Raw genomic sequence first — 20,234 nt, forward strand, 5'->3', positions numbered from 1 at the left:
ACATTGGAGAATTCAAGTTAGTCTCTCGAGTCTCGACTCGACGTGTAGTACTAGGCTAACTAAGTAACACTGGCTCCGAGGATGCTGTAGACTGAAGAGTGAAGTTATACACAAGTCTCTGGCGCGTGGAAGTTTGCAGGCTGGAAAATCAGTTAGATTCAAAGTACCAATTGGTAGTACAAAGAGGATACAATTTGGAAGCTGTCTCTAGGCGCAGGGAGGTTTATACGTGTGTCAAAATAAACTTACTGCAGCCGTGATGGCGGTAACTACTTTGCCCCCCGCCGTCTGTGACGTCAAAACACCTACCACACACACCACTGCAGTAGTAACACCCCATCAATCCCTCCAGACAAGCCCACTTCTGCCGTGTTCAATTTAATCACTATCATGACCTCCAGCAACATGTCGCAGCTCCTCAATCCAAGCACCACAGTAACCACACCCCTTCGAACATTTAGAGATCATACAGATATAATACATGCTGTAGCAGTTTTCCCAGATAGACAACGCATGATTACTGGCTCGCGGGACAAGACACTTCGTCTGTGGGACTTGGAGACAGGTGTCATGTTAAAGAAAATGGTTGGGCATCACGAAATGGTGCGCGCATTCGCGGTATCACGGGATGGGCAATTCATAGCAAGTGGTGGTTGGGACGGAGAGCTCATCGCCTGGCACGGAGAAACTGGGAAACCTCTCCACCAAGCCATTGGCGCAGCCCACCCTGAACGGATCCTCACGCTGGACTTTTCTCCCAATGGAACAGTGCTGGCCACTGCTTCATCAGATCGAACGGCTAAGCTGTGGAACACGAAAACATGGCGTTGGTTACAAGGAAACCAATATCACTGTATGGGTATCGTCCGCTCCGTTCGGTACTCACCAGATGGTGAAATTCTTGCCGTCGCAACAAACGGTGATATCAACATTTTCAATTGTGGCACGAGGGAACGCGTCGTAAAGTTCAAGGGTCACACTGGACGAAACTTCTGTCTCGCGTGGACGCCCGGTGGCACACGTCTTCTCTCGGCTGGCGATCAAAAGGATCCCACCATACGTGAGTGGGATCCATCGACCTGGATGCAGGTCGGTGATCCCTGGACGGGACATACCCATACCGTCCATGCCATTGCCGTCAATCCTAGTGGCACGCTCGTCGCGTCCGCATCTGAAGACAACGATGTCCGTCTTTGGCGGCTCTCAGATCGACGAATCATTGCCATCTTCCAGCACTCGGACTGTGCGCTATGTGTCACCTTCTCCATGGATGGCAAGCACATCCTCAGTGGAGGTAATGATAAGATGATCTCAGAGTGGGAAGTACCCTACTCGGAGTTGGTAGGTTCCCGGTGATTTCATATCCCTCCGTCATCTCATCTCGTGTATTTGTTTGGTGTCAAGGCTCAAGTATCTGATCAAATCCTCGCCATCAACGCGACCGCCCGCGGTGCATGTATCATGGGCGACCTATCTACCGCTGAACAGCTTCTAACACAAGATATCGACACTGATATCAACAACTACACCTCCTATGCCAACCGTTCATTCGTACTGGCACGCAAGCATTGCTGGGACCACGCGCTGCAGGATGCAATCAAGGCAAGATATACCGATCATCAGCGCCTTGTGAAAGCAAGCTAACTTCCATCGTGACATAGTCAGTCACTATCCAGCCCTCCTTGATTGGTTATATCTCTATGGGCATCGCCCAATGCGGCAAAGGGAAACTCGGAGACGCGAGGAAAGAACTTGATCTCGCATTCATGTTCACGAACGAAGATCCAAAAATCACTCATTTTCTTCTCTTGATCAAGGCATGTTGAATTTTTCCTCATGTATTCCGTGCTTCATTACAGTTTTCAGGCCATCGTTATTTTCAATGCGGATCAGCATGAGGAGGCAATTCTCCGTGTCCGGAAGCTAGCTGCCGCTTGTCCGAATGTCGATACTCTTGCGTGTCGTGTCGTAGAAGTGAGTGTCTTAATCAAGCCCAGGTTTCGTGCATTTATACCAATTCAAACATCAGGCCTATCTACATGTTCGGCTTGGAATCAATGCCTTGAATGGCGCCCGTTATGACGAAGCTGCTGACCACTTCACTGCCGCTGTCAATTCCAGCACTTTCTCATCCAACTTGGATATACATCTAATTTACGAGGACCTGGTGGTGGTATGTTATGATGTAACTGAATGTGCTTTCAGTGCTCAACCGCGTACTTTTTGCAGCTGTTCGGTTGGGATCTGAAGTTCCTGTGGCAAAATGCACACCAGAAACTTTGTGACGCACTTCGTCAGGGAGGTAACCTTCAAGAAGCCCTAAGGTCGTACCGAGAAATGATGGATATAATTGATGAAACCACAAAGGCCCGCTGCGTTGATTGGTCCAATGGCAAGTCTGGAGTTTACGTTGTTACGCAGTCTATGATTCTCATCCGCTTTTCACTCAGCTTTCAGGCAAGATTGCAGCGCGTTCTATCTTCCAAAAGGAGATGCCGCATTTACCGCAAGCAATTACGACAGAGCTATTGACCTATACTCTGTGGTGATTGACCTGAATTTTGCAAATGACACAGTCTTTGCAAACCGTAGTAAGGCGAGGTTGGAAAAAATGTTGGGAGGATGCGCTTCTCGACGCACAAAAGGTGCGATGACATCTACTGTTTTGCAACCAATGTTCAATCTGGCAATACATAGGTCATTGAACTCAACCCCTCGTCTCATATCGGTTACCAGTTGAAGTATATAGCGCTTCATGGCGCACAACGTTATGATCATGCTATCAAAGCTTTCGATGTGATGCTCGCCAAATTGGACAGTGCTCCCGACATGCAGACACGAAGTAAGCTCTAAATAATACACATGTCCAGATGCTCAAGTCTTTCCTCAGAGCTGCGTGAGCAATATGTCAGTCCCTCCGAAGTAGAACGTGACATTCGAAAGGCCGTTGACGTTGAACTTGATGTTACCCCGCGGCCGCTCCGTCTACTCAACACTGCCACCGGGCTCCTATGTGACCAAGAGGAGCAATTACACGCCTTCAAAACAAGCACAGAGTACAACGAGCTTCTGTTATCATTGACTATGAAGCATGCAGACCACCGAATGGAACACATTACAGAAGCAGTGGAAACGTACTTCCGTTGTGCCATGTTATCGCATAGATGGGAAGGGAAGGAGCCACTGTTGCATGACGTCAAGGACAAGGTCGTTTACCAGTTGAAGGCAGCTGGCAGTCTCGTGAAGTTGCAATCATTCTGCGAAATTACTCGAAAGGTTGGGTTACGCTGGGCGTGGGTTGATTCATGCTGCATCGACCAGCACAACAATGTCGAGGTCCAAAAGTCACTCAACTCCATGTTTGCCTGGTATCACCATGCAACGCTCACAATTGTCTACCTGTCGGATGTTCCGCATTCATCCAAGCCTGGTGCACTGGCAAAGAGCGCCTGGAACACTCGAGGATGGACCGTCCCGGAATTCCTGGCTCCTAAAGTTATCCTCTTCTATCAACAGGATTGGACTCCATATCTCAACGACCACTCCCCTAACCACAAGGAGTCTGTCGAGATCATGCACGAGTTAGAGAATGTGACGGGCATAGATGCACGGGCCCTCGTCGCCTTCCAACCAGGGATGAGAGATGCTCGAGAGAAACTCCAATGGGCGTCTAAACGTGTCACCACCGTACCGGAAGATATCGCCTATTCACTGTTTGGCATATTCCGCATTCAACTACCTATCCTTTATGGTGAGAATAAGCAAAACGCGCTCGGGCGGCTCCTGCAGGAGATCGTAGCTCGATCAGGCGATATTACTTGCCCTCGATTGGGTCGGAGAATCATCCGAGTTCAATAGTTGTCTTCCTGCCAATATTATCTCATACGCAGCTCCACCATCCACCCTGCCATCATTGCATGAAGATGAGATTCAGACAGCCGTTTCGTCGCTGCGAAATACTGAGGCAGCGGATTTGGGTTTGAAACTATATACCCAGCTTGACAAGATGAGCGCTCCTCGTTTCGCGAACTGCAGACTGCACCTGCCTTGCATCGCATTCCGGGTCACTGCACAGGTTAGACAGGGGCATGGTCCAGCCCAGGAGCCTGCTCATTTCACGTATGGAGTCAAGGCAGATGGGCTTCACGACCTGGAGATCACCACTAAAGAGACGCTGATTCAGTTTGTAAGGCCAACTCTGCAGACATTCTTGCTTGTCCGTCCCTGGAATCGGTGTCTGCTCGGGCTACCTGACTTTGCAGAACTGCACGACTTTGGAGACAATATGCAGAGCGAGGATGAAGATCGGTCCATGCTCAAATCTTCTGTAGAACAAGAGCCGGTCGATTTAGAATCTCACTCACGAGCATTGCGATTGGTTGTTCGCCTTGGACAGCCGTTCGGCGCATTTTTGCTCGCGCAACAGCACAGCGGAGAATACAGGAGAATTGCGTCAGATTGCGCTATCATTGCACAAGTCAGAGACGTGGCTTCTATTCACAACATGATGAACGTTAGGACCCTAGAAATATTGTAGATGTATGTACACTGTCACCAACCATGTTACGGATTTGCGGATTTGCATGTGTTTATCTCAGAGTCGCACATAACTGACCGTGATCCATAGGCCCTCCTTATGCGAATATTGAGCATTGAGTATCCCCACATCCACGCCCGACAAGTCACGCCCGTCCAATTACCATCAGTGATGGTGCCTTGATGACAGGTGAGATAGAACACGACACTCGTGCAACTCACTTATGAATGCGTTGTAAGTACTTGACCAGAATTGGAGTAGTGAATGTGACATCTTCAAATGGATGCGTCGAAGACGGGACGTGGCGCAGCCGATACTTGCACAACCAGCTGGGATGTACGGATACTCCATGTTGGTGGTCCCGCCATGATCAAGACGGGAACGGACTGGATTCGTTCCTGAAGCCAACGTGGAGTAGCATGTCGCTGGATGGAGTGATTGGGGTCAAAGTTTCCGTCAAACTCGTTTTGCCTTTAACGACGGGGTATGCAGAAGAGGATCCGAGGGAAATCGTGGCAATAGCTTAGACGACGGCGCCCGGAGGTGAGAGGGTGGAAAATATGTGGATGCCTAGACTGTTTGATGCGGGTTGATTTGATGAACTGACGCTTCATGTCTAGAGAAGTGGGAACAAAATTGCAAAGCGAAACTCATGTAGCTTCGCGAATACCTAACGCCGGGTGTTTGTCGTTTGAGTCACACCGAAAACGCCCCGACCCTTAGTTAAGTTCTAAAGGAGCTAGGGTTGATTACCTTCGACGGTATGGCACGTCGACCACGACCGACTCTGAGACAAGTACTCGATTTGGGCGGGTTCAATAAAAGGATATTTTTGGGACGCTTACCTTGTTAAAAATGTGTCACAGCCCAGAACAGAGAGTACTTCCGTTTAACGAGTCCGACCAATATTTAGGGATTTTTGCATTATTCGCATTTCTAGTACTTAACCTTAGTACTTAACCTTAGCACGTCCATGTGATTTGATAGAAAAGGGGACTCGCACCGATGGGGTTAATAAAACCTAAACTTGCGCAATCGGCCTGGATGCAAGAGGCTGCGGAATATGAACTTACATCCCTTTAACACCTCTATGAACCATGCCTGGTAAGGATGAAGTGGCTGTCGACAAAGAGTTAAATTGCGCTGATTATACTTTTCGCGCAAGAGTGAATGACGGTGCAATATGTAAACCATTCTAGGGATTATCGATGTGACTCCGTCTCCGACTTATGAGCCCTGATACGTTCCCCTGTGATGGAAGCGTTCTTCATGAATCCGCTTTCCCTTTGAACCTAAACCCGAGGCGTGTAATTTTGTGTCAAGGCTTGATTTTAAACAGGAACATGCCGAAAATATATAACTTGGTCTCAACTTGACACGTACCAGACTAGTGTTGGTTCTGAAGATGCTCCCTGAGCCCGAGGTAGGCTGAAGATTGAAGCCATAGATTCCGAGCCATTGCGCACTCACACAGAAGTCTGGTGCGCGTGGAACTTCATCAACTCTGCACATGCGTCAAAGAGGATAACCCGGAGCGGGACGTCCGAGAAAACTCTGAAAAGCTGTGTGAGACAGTTGGTCAGGGTCTCAGGGTCGAGACTGGCAGAACTTGAAACCGAACCGAATTGATAGAAGGGGACCCACTTCAATGATGCGTCATTGACGAAATAGATATACATGTCCGTGCACGCAAAGAACTCAGTTGACCTTTCACAGAAGCTTTGGAATTTGAAGTAGATAAGACTGAGAGGTTATCAGTTACTAAGTCTAGAGTCCCTACGCTGCGGAACAGCTCTCCAAAAAGAGCCAGAACTGACACGCTGCTATGCCACAATGCAAACATTGCCAAATAGGGCCACGCAAGCTGTTTAAGTAGTTGGTCGTCATCCCTACAACTGTCTTCATTCCGCCCGCCATGTCTTATCATCTCGCAACTTGGTCATTACTAGCGGCGGCGTTGGCCCCAGCGGTCCTTGCAACCCCACTTTCTACCAATTCTTACAATATTCCTAGTCGGCCGCAACTCAAGGTTGCGCCGTTAATGGCTCCTGAGCATCCATATGGAACCGTCAACAACTCATATATCGTCATTCTTCGCGATGACCTTCCTCAGGCGGTCATGCAGAACCACTTCAACTTCCTCGAGATGGCTCACGCCTCTGACTCACTCCTCGGTGACGAGTTTGCGGAGGGCGTCCGTCACTTATACGACGGACACATTAAAGGATACGCTGGAGAGTTCACTGAGAACGTCATTGAGCAGGTACGGCGGATGCCTGAGGTTAATTTTGTAGAGCAGGACCAAATCGTGCATACCATGAATATCAGTACTCAGAAGGGCTCGCCTTGGGTAAGTTCTTTTACCGAATGCCGTGGCTTTCAGTGGAGTTGACTCCACATGCAAGGGTCTTGCCCGTGTCAGCCACCGTAACAAACTCGGCTTTCAGCACTTTCACAAAGTATCTCTATGACTCGGAAGGTGGTGATGGTGTCGACGTGTATGTTGTTGACACCGGTATCAATGTCGCCCACTCCGAATTCGAGGGTCGCGCGTCCTGGGGCAAAACCATTCCGACTAATGACGTTGATGAGGACGGCAATGGCCATGGTACGCACTGTGCTGGTACTATCGCTTCTCGCAAGTATGGTGTCGCCAAGAAGGCCAACGTCATTGCCGTCAAGGTGCTGGGTTCCAATGGTAGTGGTACTATGTCCGATGTTGTTGCGGGAGTTGCATGGGCAGCTCAGTCAGCTGTAAAGAAGTTGGCAGCTGCTCGCGCTGAGTTTGCCGCCACTGGTAAGACCAAGCACAAAGGATCGGTTGCAAACATGAGTCTTGGTGGCGGAAAGTCTCCCGCTCTTGACCTTGCTGTCAACCGCGCTGTTGACGCTGGCCTTCATTTTGCCGTTGCTGCTGGTATGTTGCGCCAGTTAGCTGTTAAGATTGTTGTCTGACCACAGTATCAGGTAATGACAACAAGGACGCCTGCAAGTACTCACCCGCAGCAGCTGAGAATGCGGTCACAGTCGGTGCCTCCACACTTGGCGATGAGCGTGCATACTTCTCCAACCACGGCGAGTGTGTGGATATCTTCGCTCCTGGTACGTGTTTCCGTTTGTTTAGAGGTCGGCTTCTTATAAGCACTGTTTTCATAGGTCTTAACATCCTGTCCACGTACATTGGTAGCAGAGATGCTATCGCTACCCTCTCTGGTACTTCAATGGCTTCTCCCCATACCGCTGGCCTGCTTGCATACCTTTTGTCAATTTACCCCTCTACCACCTTCAACCCTACGTTGAGCTCGACGTACCTTCCTTCTGCGCTCAACCTCGAGCGCCCTTATTCATCATTCTACTCTCTATGCCATGCTGCCCTCCCGCGCTGGATGACCGACTTTATGCCATCACCGCAGATGTTCGTCAACGCGCCCATCCCTGACGGTCCAGCTATGCTCTCCCCCTTGGAGCTCAAGACAGCTCTTCGCAAGCTCGCATCGTCGAACATGCTTACTGATCTGCCCCCGAAGACAGTGAACCTGCTCATCTATAACAACGCTACCGCTTAAGTGTGATAAATATATAACCAGCCGACAATTCGCCGTTATATTGCATGGTTTCTGCAACCTCGCCTGTGTAGTTGCAGTTGTACTATATATCTAAATCATCATACATATATCATGGAAGAATATTGAGAGTGTGACAGATTTGTTGAGCGATTTCGCGTGTTGTCTCTGGTAATGATTTTAGGCGGGTGGATAAAAGCTTTGAGCGCTTAGAATGACAAAGCAGTACCGCATGCCCATATGATGATGGCAGACCTGTGCTGTCACAAAGTAAATGTATCATGTTTGGGATTCATTCGAATGTGGTTGAAATTACCTCTTATTGGGTTCCGAGTTTGAATAATTTCTGAATGCATCTCATACAAAGTGTAAGTGTTTCGGGACACGACGTGACAGTAACTGGTGTTGATAAGAATTGCGTTGCGGAGCAAGGTCACATATGTAGGTGTTGGGATAATAAGTGACACGAACATCATACAGTCGCATACAATTTTGCCTAGACATAAACTAAACTACAGAATGATACAAATACAACACAGTTTTTCAACGTATTTACACATAAGAAAACCAGTAAACAGAATAACCTGAATGCCGTGTGAATTGAAAAAAAAAGCGGAGCAAGGTCATAAGTTCGCACAGCGAACCCCTAGTAGTACAGATCCTGAATTTATGTGACTCCCAACTTAGATGTTTTGTATCTCCGGCATCGCCTCGGTCTCTAGCTTGAGACTCGCCCAAAGGCTGTCGACGGTGTGCACTGGTTTCCAACCGATCAATTTAGCTCGTTCCGCCCGCACACGAGAGTTCGATCCAAGATATGGGCCCTATCAATTGTTGGTTCGTTAGTAGCCCATGGACAACAAGCAAGACCAAAAACCTACCCCAAAATACTTCTGCAATTCTTCCTCCGTGAAAACCGTAGGTTCGGGACTTTTGCCCACCTTCATCTCATATAACAACTCCGCGATAACTTCAGAGATCCTGCCCACACGATGCTCTCCATTTGCACCGAAATAAAAGCCCTCGCGACCGTGGCCTGCTTCACCTGGTCCCTTCACGGCAGCATCGAAAACGGCGGTGTACAAAGTCGCTGTGTCATCGATGTGAATGTTAGGCCATAGATTCAACCCTTTCCCGACGACTCCACCCTGTTTTCTGTCAATGCTGGCTTTGATGAGCTTAGGGATTTGTATAGAGTACGGGTTCTGAATGCCGAGTTTGACCATTGATGTATTCGCGATGCCATAAATCGTCGAAGGCAAGATGATATATGTCCGCACGTAACCTGTATCAAGCGTTCGTTTATGAAACATAAGCAACAGATGCTGTAGGGTCGTTACCTTTTTCACCAGCAGCGACAATTTCGATGTCAACTTCACGATGAGGTTGTGTTTTGGGTAGCGACTCGATCATCGGGATGTCAAGGTCGGAATAGATTTTATCGGTAGCATAATTTCCAGCAGCAACGTCGATAAAAACCCCGGTTCCAGACTGACGAAGTTTAGTATATCTTGAAGGTGAAGGGAACAAGGAAAATATGCACAGTGTGGATGAGAATAGGGACCCTGCCAGTCTCGTCGTATCTCTTTTTCAATCCTAAGAGAATTGCTTTGGCTGCCTGAAGGTCATCGGCGTCAGCCTATATAGGGGTAATTAGCTATATCTTCAAACTCGGCAGTTTAGGCTCGTAACGGACACAGGCAATGACCACATCAGAATCCCTAGCATGTTCTGTCAGCTTTTCAAGATCTTGATTCGAGCCAACGACAACTACGACTCCGACGCTATTAAACAGCTCGACCTTCTCGGAGGAGCGAGTGAGAACAGTTATCTGAAACGATGTGGCCCTAGGGTGGGATAACAATGCAGACAAAACAGATCCACCAATGTAACCTCCAATTGACAGTCAGTGTTGAGTTGAATTACGATCAACGAGAACTTACCAGTAGCACCTGTTACGAAAATGCGCGTCTTGTCGGATTCTGGCATAGTCGATGATCAGCGGGTTGAGTCTTTAGCTTGGAGCTGGGAAGTTGTAGAACTTGGATGTTTATAATCTACCTGTGGGATGGCATCATAATGGCATCATGATGATATCAAAGAGGACCAAACCAAGTGACTTAATTACCGTAGTCCCGCCGGGCCCGCTGAGCGCTAGCTTGGCCTTACTAATACCTAGGCTCTTTGTGGGTGTAGCTCCCCCTCCACTAGATTTCTGCGTGGTATTTGACAAGTTGATACGACATTCCACGCCCTATTGGCAATGGGAGCTTGAACCAGACGTTTATCTATGCCTGCCTGGCGCGCGTACGTTGCTGTTGACGTTGCAAATCAGCCTGGTAGTACTTACGTCATATCGGTAACACGCTGTCACACACATGGTGACAATGTTAGGTCCAAAGTTCAGCCAATTACATACTTCATGGACTTTGGTTTGACTTGCAAGAAGCCTCTAGAACAGTACTACTTACTTTGTTCTATTGGTCGGCTGGTACAGTGCCACGACCACGGTGCAATGCACGTCCAAACAGCCTGCCCGCAAGCACTTAGCTCAGTGAGGCTAAAATCCAAGATAGTTGGTACAGAATGTCAGATAAATATTTGGTGCGAGCACTTGGAGGAGTCTCCCCTACTAGTAGATATACCAATCAAAAGAAGACAGTTGTTCCTTTGACGACCACGATGTTGATGAAGTCATCCCCCGACTGGTCCCGGGCCTATCCAGGATCATCGTATCTCTCTTTTGCCATGTAACCGGCTGCAGACGACACCTCACGATATCTCCGAGGCTTTACTTGCCGAAGAGCGGTGGTGCCGCAAGGCTGTCAGCCGGACGAGCGAAGGCGAGCACCCTGAAGGACACACCCTAAAGATCCGGCTCTCACCCTCAATTTCGCATTTAATGTTGCATCCTGGATGTACACGATCGATCACCGGCACCCACCTCGTTCTCGTAACGGCATTAGTTTCGCACACCGGATGTCAGTTCCACAAGTACTTTCGTGACAGCAAAACAACTGTCTCTATATAGTAGTGGGTCTTTAGATATCTCTAGTCCACACCCTCCCCGTACTAATCTTTTTTACCCCCCACATAGCCATGATTCATAACGATGCGTTCGCGAGGCTGCCCAACCTTTTGAATCTCCTTCAGGCTCATACTGGTACCAAATCAAGACTTTTTCTTGGTGTGACAGCTAGTGCTGTGGCCTTAACGATCGTCTTGAAGCAGCTCAATGTGAAACAACCGAAGCTCATAACGGACTACGCGAAAGTAGCGAGGGAACTAAATAATAACGGACTTGAGTTTGATGAATGGGACTTCATCATTGTTGGAGGAGGTATGATATATTTGTTCCACAGCTAGAATACCTCACGGACCTGATCTCGTCTAGGCACGGCAGGGTGTGTTCTGGCATCGCGCCTCTCTGAAGACCCGAACACGCGGGTTCTCCTTATTGAGGCTGGTGGAAGGTCGGTGTCTGAGATGGTTTTGGTGGCTTCGAAGATATTGAACCTTTCCATAGCTCCAAAGATGTCGTGGAAAGCAGGATTCCCTCTGGGTTCTTGAAACTATTCCACACCCAACGGGACTATAATATTTATACAGAAGCCCCAGCAGCACGCAGGCAACAAGAAAAAATATTGGCCTCGCGGTAGATCAACTCACAACTTAAAGTTATCACGCTAATTCTCCTTTATCAGCCAAACTCCTCGGAGGATGTAAGTAGACGTTCCATCATCAAAGAGTCGTCTGATATTCTTTAGGCTCTGCTATGAATGCTATGATGTGGGTCGCAATGCACCCCCATGGGTTTACCATCGTCTGACCCCTACTATCCCAGGGCGCAATACGGTGCACCGTCTGATTTTGATGAGTGGGCGGAAATTGCTGGTGATAAGTCCTGGTCGTGGACTAACTTCAGCAAGTACGTAGTTCATCCCCCATGGTCACTCCCTTCCGTTAATCTTTGTTGTTTCAGGTATTTTCGCAAATTCGAAAAATACAACCCAGACCCGCGCTTTCCACACGTTGATCCCCTCCTTCGCGGTGCCAATGGGCCAGTTGAGATTGGATACAACGCACACATCTGGCCTGGCTGTGCAGGCTTTGTCCGAGCGAGCATGAACGTTGGCATCCCTTTCTCGCCCGATTTCTGCACGACCAAAGGGACGCAGGGGACAAATAAGGTGCGTCTTCCTTGACAGGTTCCGCTGACTCAACGTTTTATGGCTCACTAACACCAGTTGTTACTTTGCACAGATCAGTGAGTTCACTGGTAACTATGAATACTAATAATTGCTGAAGCCAGATACATAGTGACATACATCGATAGCAAGAGCACTCGTGTAACTGCTGAATCTGCATACCTCACTGATGACGTCCTTTCTCGTCCAAATCTGACAGTCGTCACCTATGCCCGTGTTACCAAGGTACTCTTTGACACCTCCAGTAGCATCCCACGTGCAATAGGCGTTGAGTTTGCCAGTCAATCTGATGTGGGCATAGTTGGACCCAAGTTCCATGCACGGGCGACCAAGGAAGTCATCGTCTCGTACGCAAATGTGATATGTCTTAAGCAATATTACTTACCTCTGCTTAGCGGCGGCTCCATATACTCTCCCCACATCTTGATGCTTTCTGGCATCGGTCCAGCTGTCCAGCTTTCACGTCACAACATACCCGTCGTGCTTGACGCTCCCGGAGTCGGTGCTAACCTCCTAGACCACCCAGCAGTCCCTCTTCGGTTTAAGGAAAAGACGGGAAAGGCGTTCAACCATCTTACGCCTTACAACACGCGCACGAGGTGCTTGTTCATGCGAGACCTCCTGCGATATCAACTGTGGGGCACTGGCCCAATCGCTTCAAATGTTGGTCATGCGTTCCTTGCACTCATATACTTGCTGAATAATGACATAGATCGGCGAGGCTGTAGCATTTTTCCGATCAGACGATCCTGTGCTTTTCCCGCCTGCGGAGTACAAGCATGATATCGAGGACGCCAACTCGGGCACAGATGCGCCTGATATCGAGCTTATCATGTGTACTGCCGCAGCGCGTGCACATAACTTTCTGGGGAAAAATTTAGAGGCATATCAAATACTTATTGTCTTATTACGGTGAGCAATCAACGCCCTCTTTCAAAATGAACCGAAGCATTGTTGTACTGTCAGTCCCACAAGCAAAGGATCACTCCTTCTCAAGTCTGCCAATCCTTGGGATAACCCGCTCATAGACCCTAGGTTGGATACCTATTTACAATCCGATCTTACTGTGTACTCATTGCGGGATAGCTATCTTGAAACCAAGCATGATGTTGACGTGCTTGTTCGTGGCGTCCGTGCTGCCTTCAGAATCGCACACACAGAACCCATGTCCACCTCCGTCACCGACGTGCATAGCACGCACCCTGAACTTGATCATCACATCTCTCGTCTCAGTGATGCAGAGCTTGTTGATGTTGTCCGGGATCGCGTAGAGACGCTATATCACCCGGTAGGGACGTGTGCGATGGGTCCTGGTGGGGTCGTGGACTCGAACTTGCGTGTTCATGGCACTCAGGGTCTCCGGGTGTGTGATGCAAGTATTTTCCCCAAGTTGCTTTCAGGACACCCGGTAGGTGATGGAAACTCTGAATGTTCTTATGTGAAAGCTGATAAAGATCCAGACCGGTGCAATTATCGCGACAGCGGAGAAGTTGGCGGATGTTATCAAGGCTCAATACGCATGATTTGGATATGTATATTCGTACTATCCTTTACCGATTGAACCATATAGAAACCTTTCGTCGAGATGTCACACCATGATGGTACCATGATGTCCCTTCCATCTACCCGGCTCAAATTCAGTGGCAAACCGGTAATACCTTTGATATGCCACTGCTTCAAACGAGGCGTTAATAACAGTGTCAATTCACAACTTATTAAACCTTGCTTCCGCTTGAAAGACAGGTGCATGTGCATATATTACTAGCCGGTTACACTCGCCGCCGAAGCCGTACGGCCAGATCCACGCGAATGCATGGAGAGTCAGCCAAGCAACCTTTGCATCATGTTATTAAGAGTTTCATACTACTAGCTCCATAGCTGCGGGGGCGCCTGTAAAAGTTGAGTTCAATTCGTCAATGAGTACCTCGCACTGGATCCTTGTCAAAATCAAGGATCAAATCCGAGGTACCGATAACCATTAAGTTGTGACATAACGTACTTGGTTGCCCGTCAAAATGTAGACCGCTAACCCTACATGCTTATAATCGTACTCTTCTCTACCGCTGCGATTTACAATCGGGGTATACTTGGCAGAATGATGAAGATATCATCATCTGTACTAACCGTTTTGGAAGCTTCTCGTGGGCGGGATGGGACTGATGACCGCTGCTTTGGATGTGGAGTGTCGAGTGGAGGTTTGAACTTTGAGTAAGAAGTTCAGAACATGTAACGCGTCCAGGCGCGTCACAGCACCATCACAGGCGGGCGCGTCACGACGGCGGAAAATACAGCAGCATCTTACACGTGATTTCGGCTCTTGCTTGATCAACCCAACCACAATGTCCATTGCACACGGAATAAAACGACTAGGCGTCCTCGGTGCAGGCCAAATGGGCACCGGCATTGCCTTCGTATCCGCCCTCCACGCCAAAGTTCCAGTCCTCCTCCACGACAAATCTGCACACCAAATCTCTAAAGGCCTCTCCCTCATAGACAAGCTCCTCGCCAAAGACGTGTCTAAAGGCCGACTCCAACCGTCCGACGCAGAAGAGGCGCGCGCACGCATCCAAACCGTAGACACCCTCGAAGCCATGCGCGATGTAGACATGGTCGTAGAAGCCGTAACTGAGAACCTAGACCTCAAACGCGCTATATTCCGTGATTTTGCGGCGAAGATCCGTCCGGATGCGATTTTGGCTACGAACACGTCTTCGATTAGTATTACGAAGATTGCGCGGGTCGTTATTCCCGAGGGGGCATCTGCGGCAGGGGAGGAGGGGAAGGCTGCGTCTGGGAGGGTGGTCGGTGAGTGTTTGGGATGGTGTATAGATAGTGATTGATTGACGCCAGGTGTTCTAAGGTCTGCATTTTTTCAACCCTGTACCTGTCATGGTGATGCAGCTGTTTACTGTGCTTTGAATGACGTATTGATGCCATATATGAATGTCAGAAACTCGTGGAGCTCATATCTGCGGTGCAAACGTCACAAGACACGTTAGACCGCTCACTAGCATTCGCTGAAGCGTGCGGAAAAGGTATTTATTTCCCTGGGATGTGTTGTTCCGTTGTTCACGCTCCGTTAAGAGGTCGCTACGTCGCAGGACGTACCCGGGTTCGTGTCGAACGCATTGCTTATGCCATTTATCAATGAGGTAAATACATCTATCTGTTGTTTGTACGTCGTGTGTTTAATTTCACCGCAGGCGATCATGTGCTTAGAGAAGGTGATGATCCGACACCAACGGATGACTGTTGGGTTTACTGACGCTTGTGTCGTGTGTCCAGGGCGTTGCGACTCGTGATGACATCGACAAGACGTTCAGGTTGGGCATGGCACATCCTATGGGGCCATTACAACTTGGTGAGTTGCTGTAGCGAGATGTGTTGTATCTTTCTGATAGTCACACACGGTTTTCGATAGCTGATTTGTAAGTGCAACTATCATCTTTTCATTGTTTGTGTTGCTCATCGGGAGATAGTATCGGTCTTGATACTTGTCTCTCTATCCAGCAGACGCTCTACAAGGGTACCTCGGATTCCAAGTATCGTCCCTCAGTGTTGCTTGAGCGTATGGTGGACGCTCAGTATCTTGGAAAGAAGAGCGGACGAGGATTTTATGAGTACAACAATTGACAATTCTCTCCTACTTGTATTCATCTACATGCAAAGAACACTAATTTATCCGGAATAACCCCTGTGCCAGGTCATGTGAGAAACTTACCAAACCAAAGTCTAATCTATTCTCGTGCATGCCAACAACAACATAGTCTTGGACCTCACAAATGCCTCCCAAATCCCTTATCGATCTCTCGCATCCCCTCACTCCCCAATCGACTATCTACCCCGGAGATCCACCCTTTGCGATGCACAGCGTGTGCAACATCCCCACCGACGGATACACTGTACACGCTGTGTCGCTCGGAACGCACACAGGGACACACGTTGACGCCCCGTTTCACTTTTTCGCGCATGGCCAGAAGTTGCATGAGCTCTCTCTCGAGCGATTCGTCGGGCGTGCTTTAGTCGTCGATGTGAGGCACCTAGCGCGGGTGAGGGGATGCATTCAGTGGGGGGACGTGCGAGAGATCCTCGATCGGACTCATGGGACGATTGCTTCCCTTGGGCCGCGGTCGGAAGGGAAGATCGATATAGTGCTGTTCAGGACGGGGTGGGATGGATGGTGGAGCGAGCGGAAGTACTTTGACCATCCGTATTTTGGAAGGGATGTCGCGGAGGAGCTTGTGGAGATTGGCGTGCGACTTGTGGGTGTTGATACGCTGAGCCCGGATGAGACTGTTCTGGTGCAGGACGGAGGGAAGGCGAAGGAGGATGCGTTTGTGATGCATGAGGTGCTTTTGGGTCGTGGATGTCTGATTTGCGAGAATTTGACGAATTTGGGGGAGCTTGTGGGTGGGAATTCTAAAGGAGGGGAGGAGGTATGGGTGAGCCTTGTGCCTCTGAGTTTACATGGTGCAGATGGGGCTCCTGTACGGGCGTACGGGTGGACGGAGGAAATTAGGTAGACGATATACATTCTTGTCGTGAATACAAATATATGGATCTCGTGACCAACCGTGCACGCGTGCGCCTCCACTAATGTTCTAATCTAATTGTTTTGCAATGAAGATATGAAACTGGTACGGAACTCGGGTGGTCGACCGGTCAGCAGTCCACCCTTAGCCCTCAGAAGCCGTACCGCTCCTGTGAGCCGCTGAATGTCAAGGGAACCTCTTGGTATATATCCTAATTTGGGCTCGAGATGAGAGAAGGTTGCACCGGGCCAGGCGGGCCTGTCCAGTCATACGTACATAGTTGCCGTTGTATGTAAAGAAACATGTGTTCAAGTCAACTTCAAGTCGTAAATAAGTCATATCAAAATAATAGAATTCCATACATAAGAGAGACATCTGGCTCCCACAGTTCGTGTGCAACCACGATGATGATCGACCTCACCCACACGTTGACGACGTCCACAGAAGCCCCGATGTCGATATGGCCGGGGCACCCAACACTGCAGATGACAAAAGTTGCCAGTATCCCAGAACAGAATGCGAATGTGACGCTTATTTCACTAGGGTCTCATACGGGAACCCACATTGATGCACCCAACCATTTCATCGCGGACGGATTGACAGTGGACAAGTACGACTTGACTAAACTCGTGGGCCGTGCACTGGTCGTCGATGTGAGGGGAAAGAAGGCACGTGAGATGATCACCTGGGAAGACATGCAAAAATGGGAGGGAGAAATGCATGAGGGAGTGATTGTGCTCATATGCACTGGATGGTCGCAATACTGGGGTAAAGAGAATTACGAAGAACACCCGTTCATGGATTTAGATGCGGCGAAGAAGCTTATGGAAACGGGAGTGAGAGTAATTGGATGCGATACGCTGAGCCCTGACAACATATGCTCGCCTGAGTGCGAAGTGCACAAAGTGATATTGGGAGCGGGAGGAATGATTGCAGAGAATTTACGGGGAATAGAAGAAGTGCTGGCATTGAAGAACCCGACTGTGAGCCTGCTGCCACTCAAGTTGGATAGTTGTGATGGTTCGCCAATACGAGCGATAGCTTGGTCTGCAGGAGGTGAGTTAGTTTAACTATTGAAAAATGACTTTTAAAATCTAATTGCGAGTTCTAGATGTCTGACACGTAGTAGTAGCCTGACCCCAAAGTAGATGCGGGGTTTCGGAAGCAATATATCCATTAATGATTTTAACAAGTTGGATAAAAAAGCCGATAATCATTCCTCTTACTAGTATAGTCTCGATTAACAAGCCAGGGCTCACAAGGCTAAGTACTTCTTCAGGCTGCGCTCATCTTTTCTGCTGCGCGCTTTGCCGGATGAGCCTCGTTCGTTCTTTTGTTCGTGCGATTCCTTCATTTTCAATCTCTTTTGCTAACTTTCATCAAGGTTGATTGAAGCTTCCTTTGTAGCTTCAATTTTATGCAGACGTTCATCAACCAGGAGCGAGACACAGGAGTTTGGGAGGTTTTACCTTCTACCTTGTGGGAGATCAGGTATGGATCTGTTAGCTGGTCCTTCGACACACAATACTGTCGTGTCCCCACAAAACCTGTCTCCCATCCAAAGCCGCCCCATTACCATGGTTCCTTACTCAGGACATCCCGTCCAAGACGCCGTTATACAGTTCTTTGCAAAGCTAAACCATTCGGACCTTCTCAAGATCCGACAACCCTACCCCATAACTCTGTGAATGAATGGCCAACCTCCGAGCCACTGAATCACAAATTCATTGGTGTTCAAGTTGCAGAAGACGTCTTGAGATCGTATGAACTGGATTCCGGATTCACTCACTCTATCATGCCTGATATCACCTTGGACGAGTTGTATACTAGTTGGACAAAGTTGTCAGTTGACGTCGACGAAGAGGAGGTCGAGTTTGCGAGGTCTCAGTGGGCTACTCTTGTTCAGGATCTAGTCGGGGATATCCAACTATGCCGGGCTATATCCGCCTCCGACGTTGACGGTGCGTTTGAGATTTACGCTTTTCTTGCAAATCATTTACATTCCTTCTCCTCAGGTGGCCGTTCCCAGTCTCCGCTCTCTTCGCTGGAATACGATTCAGAACCATCTACCGATTCTGATATGCTCCCTTCCACGCCCACACAAAGGAGTGCATTTTCCGATGTTGAGGTACATCAGCCCTCCCCAGTGTTAGATGCTCGTGGTCTTTCTCCACCCAAGGCTCTCAATGGGTCTGCAAGAGCTTTCACCCCCAAATCAGGCCCGCAGTCCAAGTTTTTGGTATCACCCTCTCCAGACTCCAGCTCACGCTCGAGCTCGTCTTCCACCCCAATCAACTTTGTATTTCCAGCTATTAACGGTAACTACCAGTACCTTCCTCCAGGCATGAAAAAGGACGACCAAGGGTTCTACACCTCAATCACCCCACCCGGATCACCATCTCGCGCCCGTCTTGATTCCTCTCGGCCTTCCTCGCGGCTGTCATCGACGCGTCTCCCGCAGTTCTTGTCCGATGTTCAGTCGCGCAAGGCCTCCAAGACTAGAGTCATCGTAGACCAGATGAGATCCACTCCAGTTACCAGCAAGAAAGGCAGGCCTCGCAATCACTCCAAATCTTCATCCGACAATTCGCCAGGACCTTCTACATCACACGGTGACGCGGGAGATAAAAAGGGTCTCAGCTCCACGCAAGGCAGAGACCGTAACGACTCTGACCCAGACTCACCCTTCAGCCTCGAGAAACTCATCACGCCAGGGAGAAACGGGTGGGTGGAACTCCCATCGCCTTCTGTTAAAGCAGTGATCCCCAGTAGCGCTGCACGTCCATCGTTCCCTACATCATCCTCATTTTCAGACGCGCCCTTCGTCATACAGCCTCCCGCGCCGCCTGGGCCCTTCTATCACCTCCCGCGCGCGCCGGGTTATCCATACTCGTACGTCCCAGCCAGCGCTCCACCGCCACCACCGACCTCATGGGTCCCTGTCGCTGCTTCCACTTACCCAAGCAGTATGTATGCACGGCCCGTCGTGTGGTGATGGCGCCTATGTAGAAACACCTTTTTTGTCATTCGTCATTCATCATAATTACTGTATGTAGCACCACCCCCTCTCTTATTGTTTGTCTTTTGGAGGTGATATGACGGACCTTGGGGAACCGTCTACTGTAACTGATTGTTTCGTTCTTGTCACATTGTGCTTTATGTATGTGTCCTGTGTGTGTTTCGTTCGTTGTCTTGGTTTATGATTACATGGTGGTATATGTTGTATGCGAGCGGTATTATGCAAAGAGACTACTATTACATAATATGAATGAAGTAGATTTTTGGGAGTTGAGCTGATCGTTGAATCCTTCGGAATATTTCGGCAGACAGACAAAGGACTATCTAGCATGGGAGACTTATGCAAGTTAGCGCTTTGTGAAAACTTCCAAGTGGC

The 20,234-nt window shown here is 49.0% G+C and overlaps 7 protein-coding genes across 7 annotated transcripts; 6 read left to right on the forward strand and 1 right to left on the reverse strand.

The window, feature by feature from the left end:
* The first annotated feature begins 6,326 nt into the window (after positions 1-6,326).
* On the forward strand, positions 6,327-8,225 carry DFJ58DRAFT_792567 (peptidase S8/S53 domain-containing protein). Its single transcript, XM_041390360.1, has 4 exons — positions 6,327-6,919; positions 6,985-7,454; positions 7,505-7,639; positions 7,694-8,225. The coding sequence occupies exons 1-4, from the start codon at positions 6,453-6,455 to the stop codon at positions 8,101-8,103; spliced, it is 1,482 nt and encodes a 493-aa protein (XP_041243084.1). The 5' UTR covers positions 6,327-6,452; the 3' UTR covers positions 8,104-8,225.
* Positions 8,226-8,489: 264 nt separating this feature from the next.
* DFJ58DRAFT_792571 (uncharacterized protein) lies at positions 8,490-10,450 on the reverse strand. The gene is made up of 7 exons (XM_041390361.1): positions 10,213-10,450; positions 10,044-10,161; positions 9,797-9,993; positions 9,644-9,739; positions 9,441-9,591; positions 8,982-9,385; positions 8,490-8,924 (listed from the first exon to the last, which is right to left on the reverse strand). Exons 2-7 carry the CDS (start codon positions 10,087-10,089, stop codon positions 8,784-8,786), a joined length of 1,035 nt encoding a protein of 344 aa, XP_041243085.1. The 5' UTR covers positions 10,090-10,161; positions 10,213-10,450; the 3' UTR covers positions 8,490-8,783.
* Positions 10,451-10,828: 378 nt separating this feature from the next.
* DFJ58DRAFT_886414 (uncharacterized protein) lies at positions 10,829-13,831 on the forward strand (the record flags this gene model as incomplete). The annotated part of the gene is made up of 15 exons (XM_041394653.1): positions 10,829-11,440; positions 11,495-11,573; positions 11,627-11,639; positions 11,710-11,755; positions 11,805-11,822; positions 11,868-11,889; positions 11,945-12,028; positions 12,083-12,290; positions 12,364-12,367; positions 12,421-12,655; positions 12,704-12,971; positions 13,021-13,220; positions 13,275-13,343; positions 13,395-13,716; positions 13,769-13,831. The coding sequence occupies exons 1-15, from the start codon at positions 11,200-11,202 to the stop codon at positions 13,829-13,831; spliced, it is 1,872 nt and encodes a 623-aa protein (XP_041243086.1). The 5' UTR covers positions 10,829-11,199.
* Positions 13,832-14,598: 767 nt separating this feature from the next.
* DFJ58DRAFT_792587 (3-hydroxyacyl-CoA dehydrogenase) lies at positions 14,599-16,006 on the forward strand. The gene is made up of 7 exons (XM_041390362.1): positions 14,599-15,113; positions 15,169-15,200; positions 15,259-15,343; positions 15,393-15,460; positions 15,512-15,532; positions 15,594-15,673; positions 15,788-16,006. Exons 1-7 carry the CDS (start codon positions 14,648-14,650, stop codon positions 15,939-15,941), a joined length of 906 nt encoding a protein of 301 aa, XP_041243087.1. The 5' UTR covers positions 14,599-14,647; the 3' UTR covers positions 15,942-16,006.
* Positions 16,007-16,880, forward strand: DFJ58DRAFT_792589 (putative cyclase). Its single transcript, XM_041390363.1, has one exon. It carries the CDS (start codon positions 16,091-16,093, stop codon positions 16,829-16,831), a length of 741 nt encoding a protein of 246 aa, XP_041243088.1. The 5' UTR covers positions 16,007-16,090; the 3' UTR covers positions 16,832-16,880.
* A 332-nt stretch (positions 16,881-17,212) lies between these two features.
* On the forward strand, positions 17,213-18,108 carry DFJ58DRAFT_424701 (putative cyclase). Its single transcript, XM_041380340.1, has 2 exons — positions 17,213-17,896; positions 17,952-18,108. Exons 1-2 carry the CDS (start codon positions 17,245-17,247, stop codon positions 17,957-17,959), a joined length of 660 nt encoding a protein of 219 aa, XP_041243089.1. The 5' UTR covers positions 17,213-17,244; the 3' UTR covers positions 17,960-18,108.
* On the forward strand, positions 18,033-20,127 carry DFJ58DRAFT_792591 (uncharacterized protein). The gene is made up of 3 exons (XM_041390364.1): positions 18,033-18,175; positions 18,225-18,801; positions 18,856-20,127. Exons 2-3 carry the CDS (start codon positions 18,258-18,260, stop codon positions 19,833-19,835), a joined length of 1,524 nt encoding a protein of 507 aa, XP_041243090.1. The 5' UTR covers positions 18,033-18,175; positions 18,225-18,257; the 3' UTR covers positions 19,836-20,127.
* The last annotated feature ends 107 nt before the right edge of the window (positions 20,128-20,234 follow it).

Source organism: Suillus subalutaceus, assembly GCF_016647625.1.
Source record: "Suillus subalutaceus strain FC151 chromosome Unknown DFJ58scaffold_65, whole genome shotgun sequence".
NCBI classification, from domain to species: Eukaryota; Fungi; Basidiomycota; class Agaricomycetes; order Boletales; family Suillaceae; genus Suillus; species Suillus subalutaceus.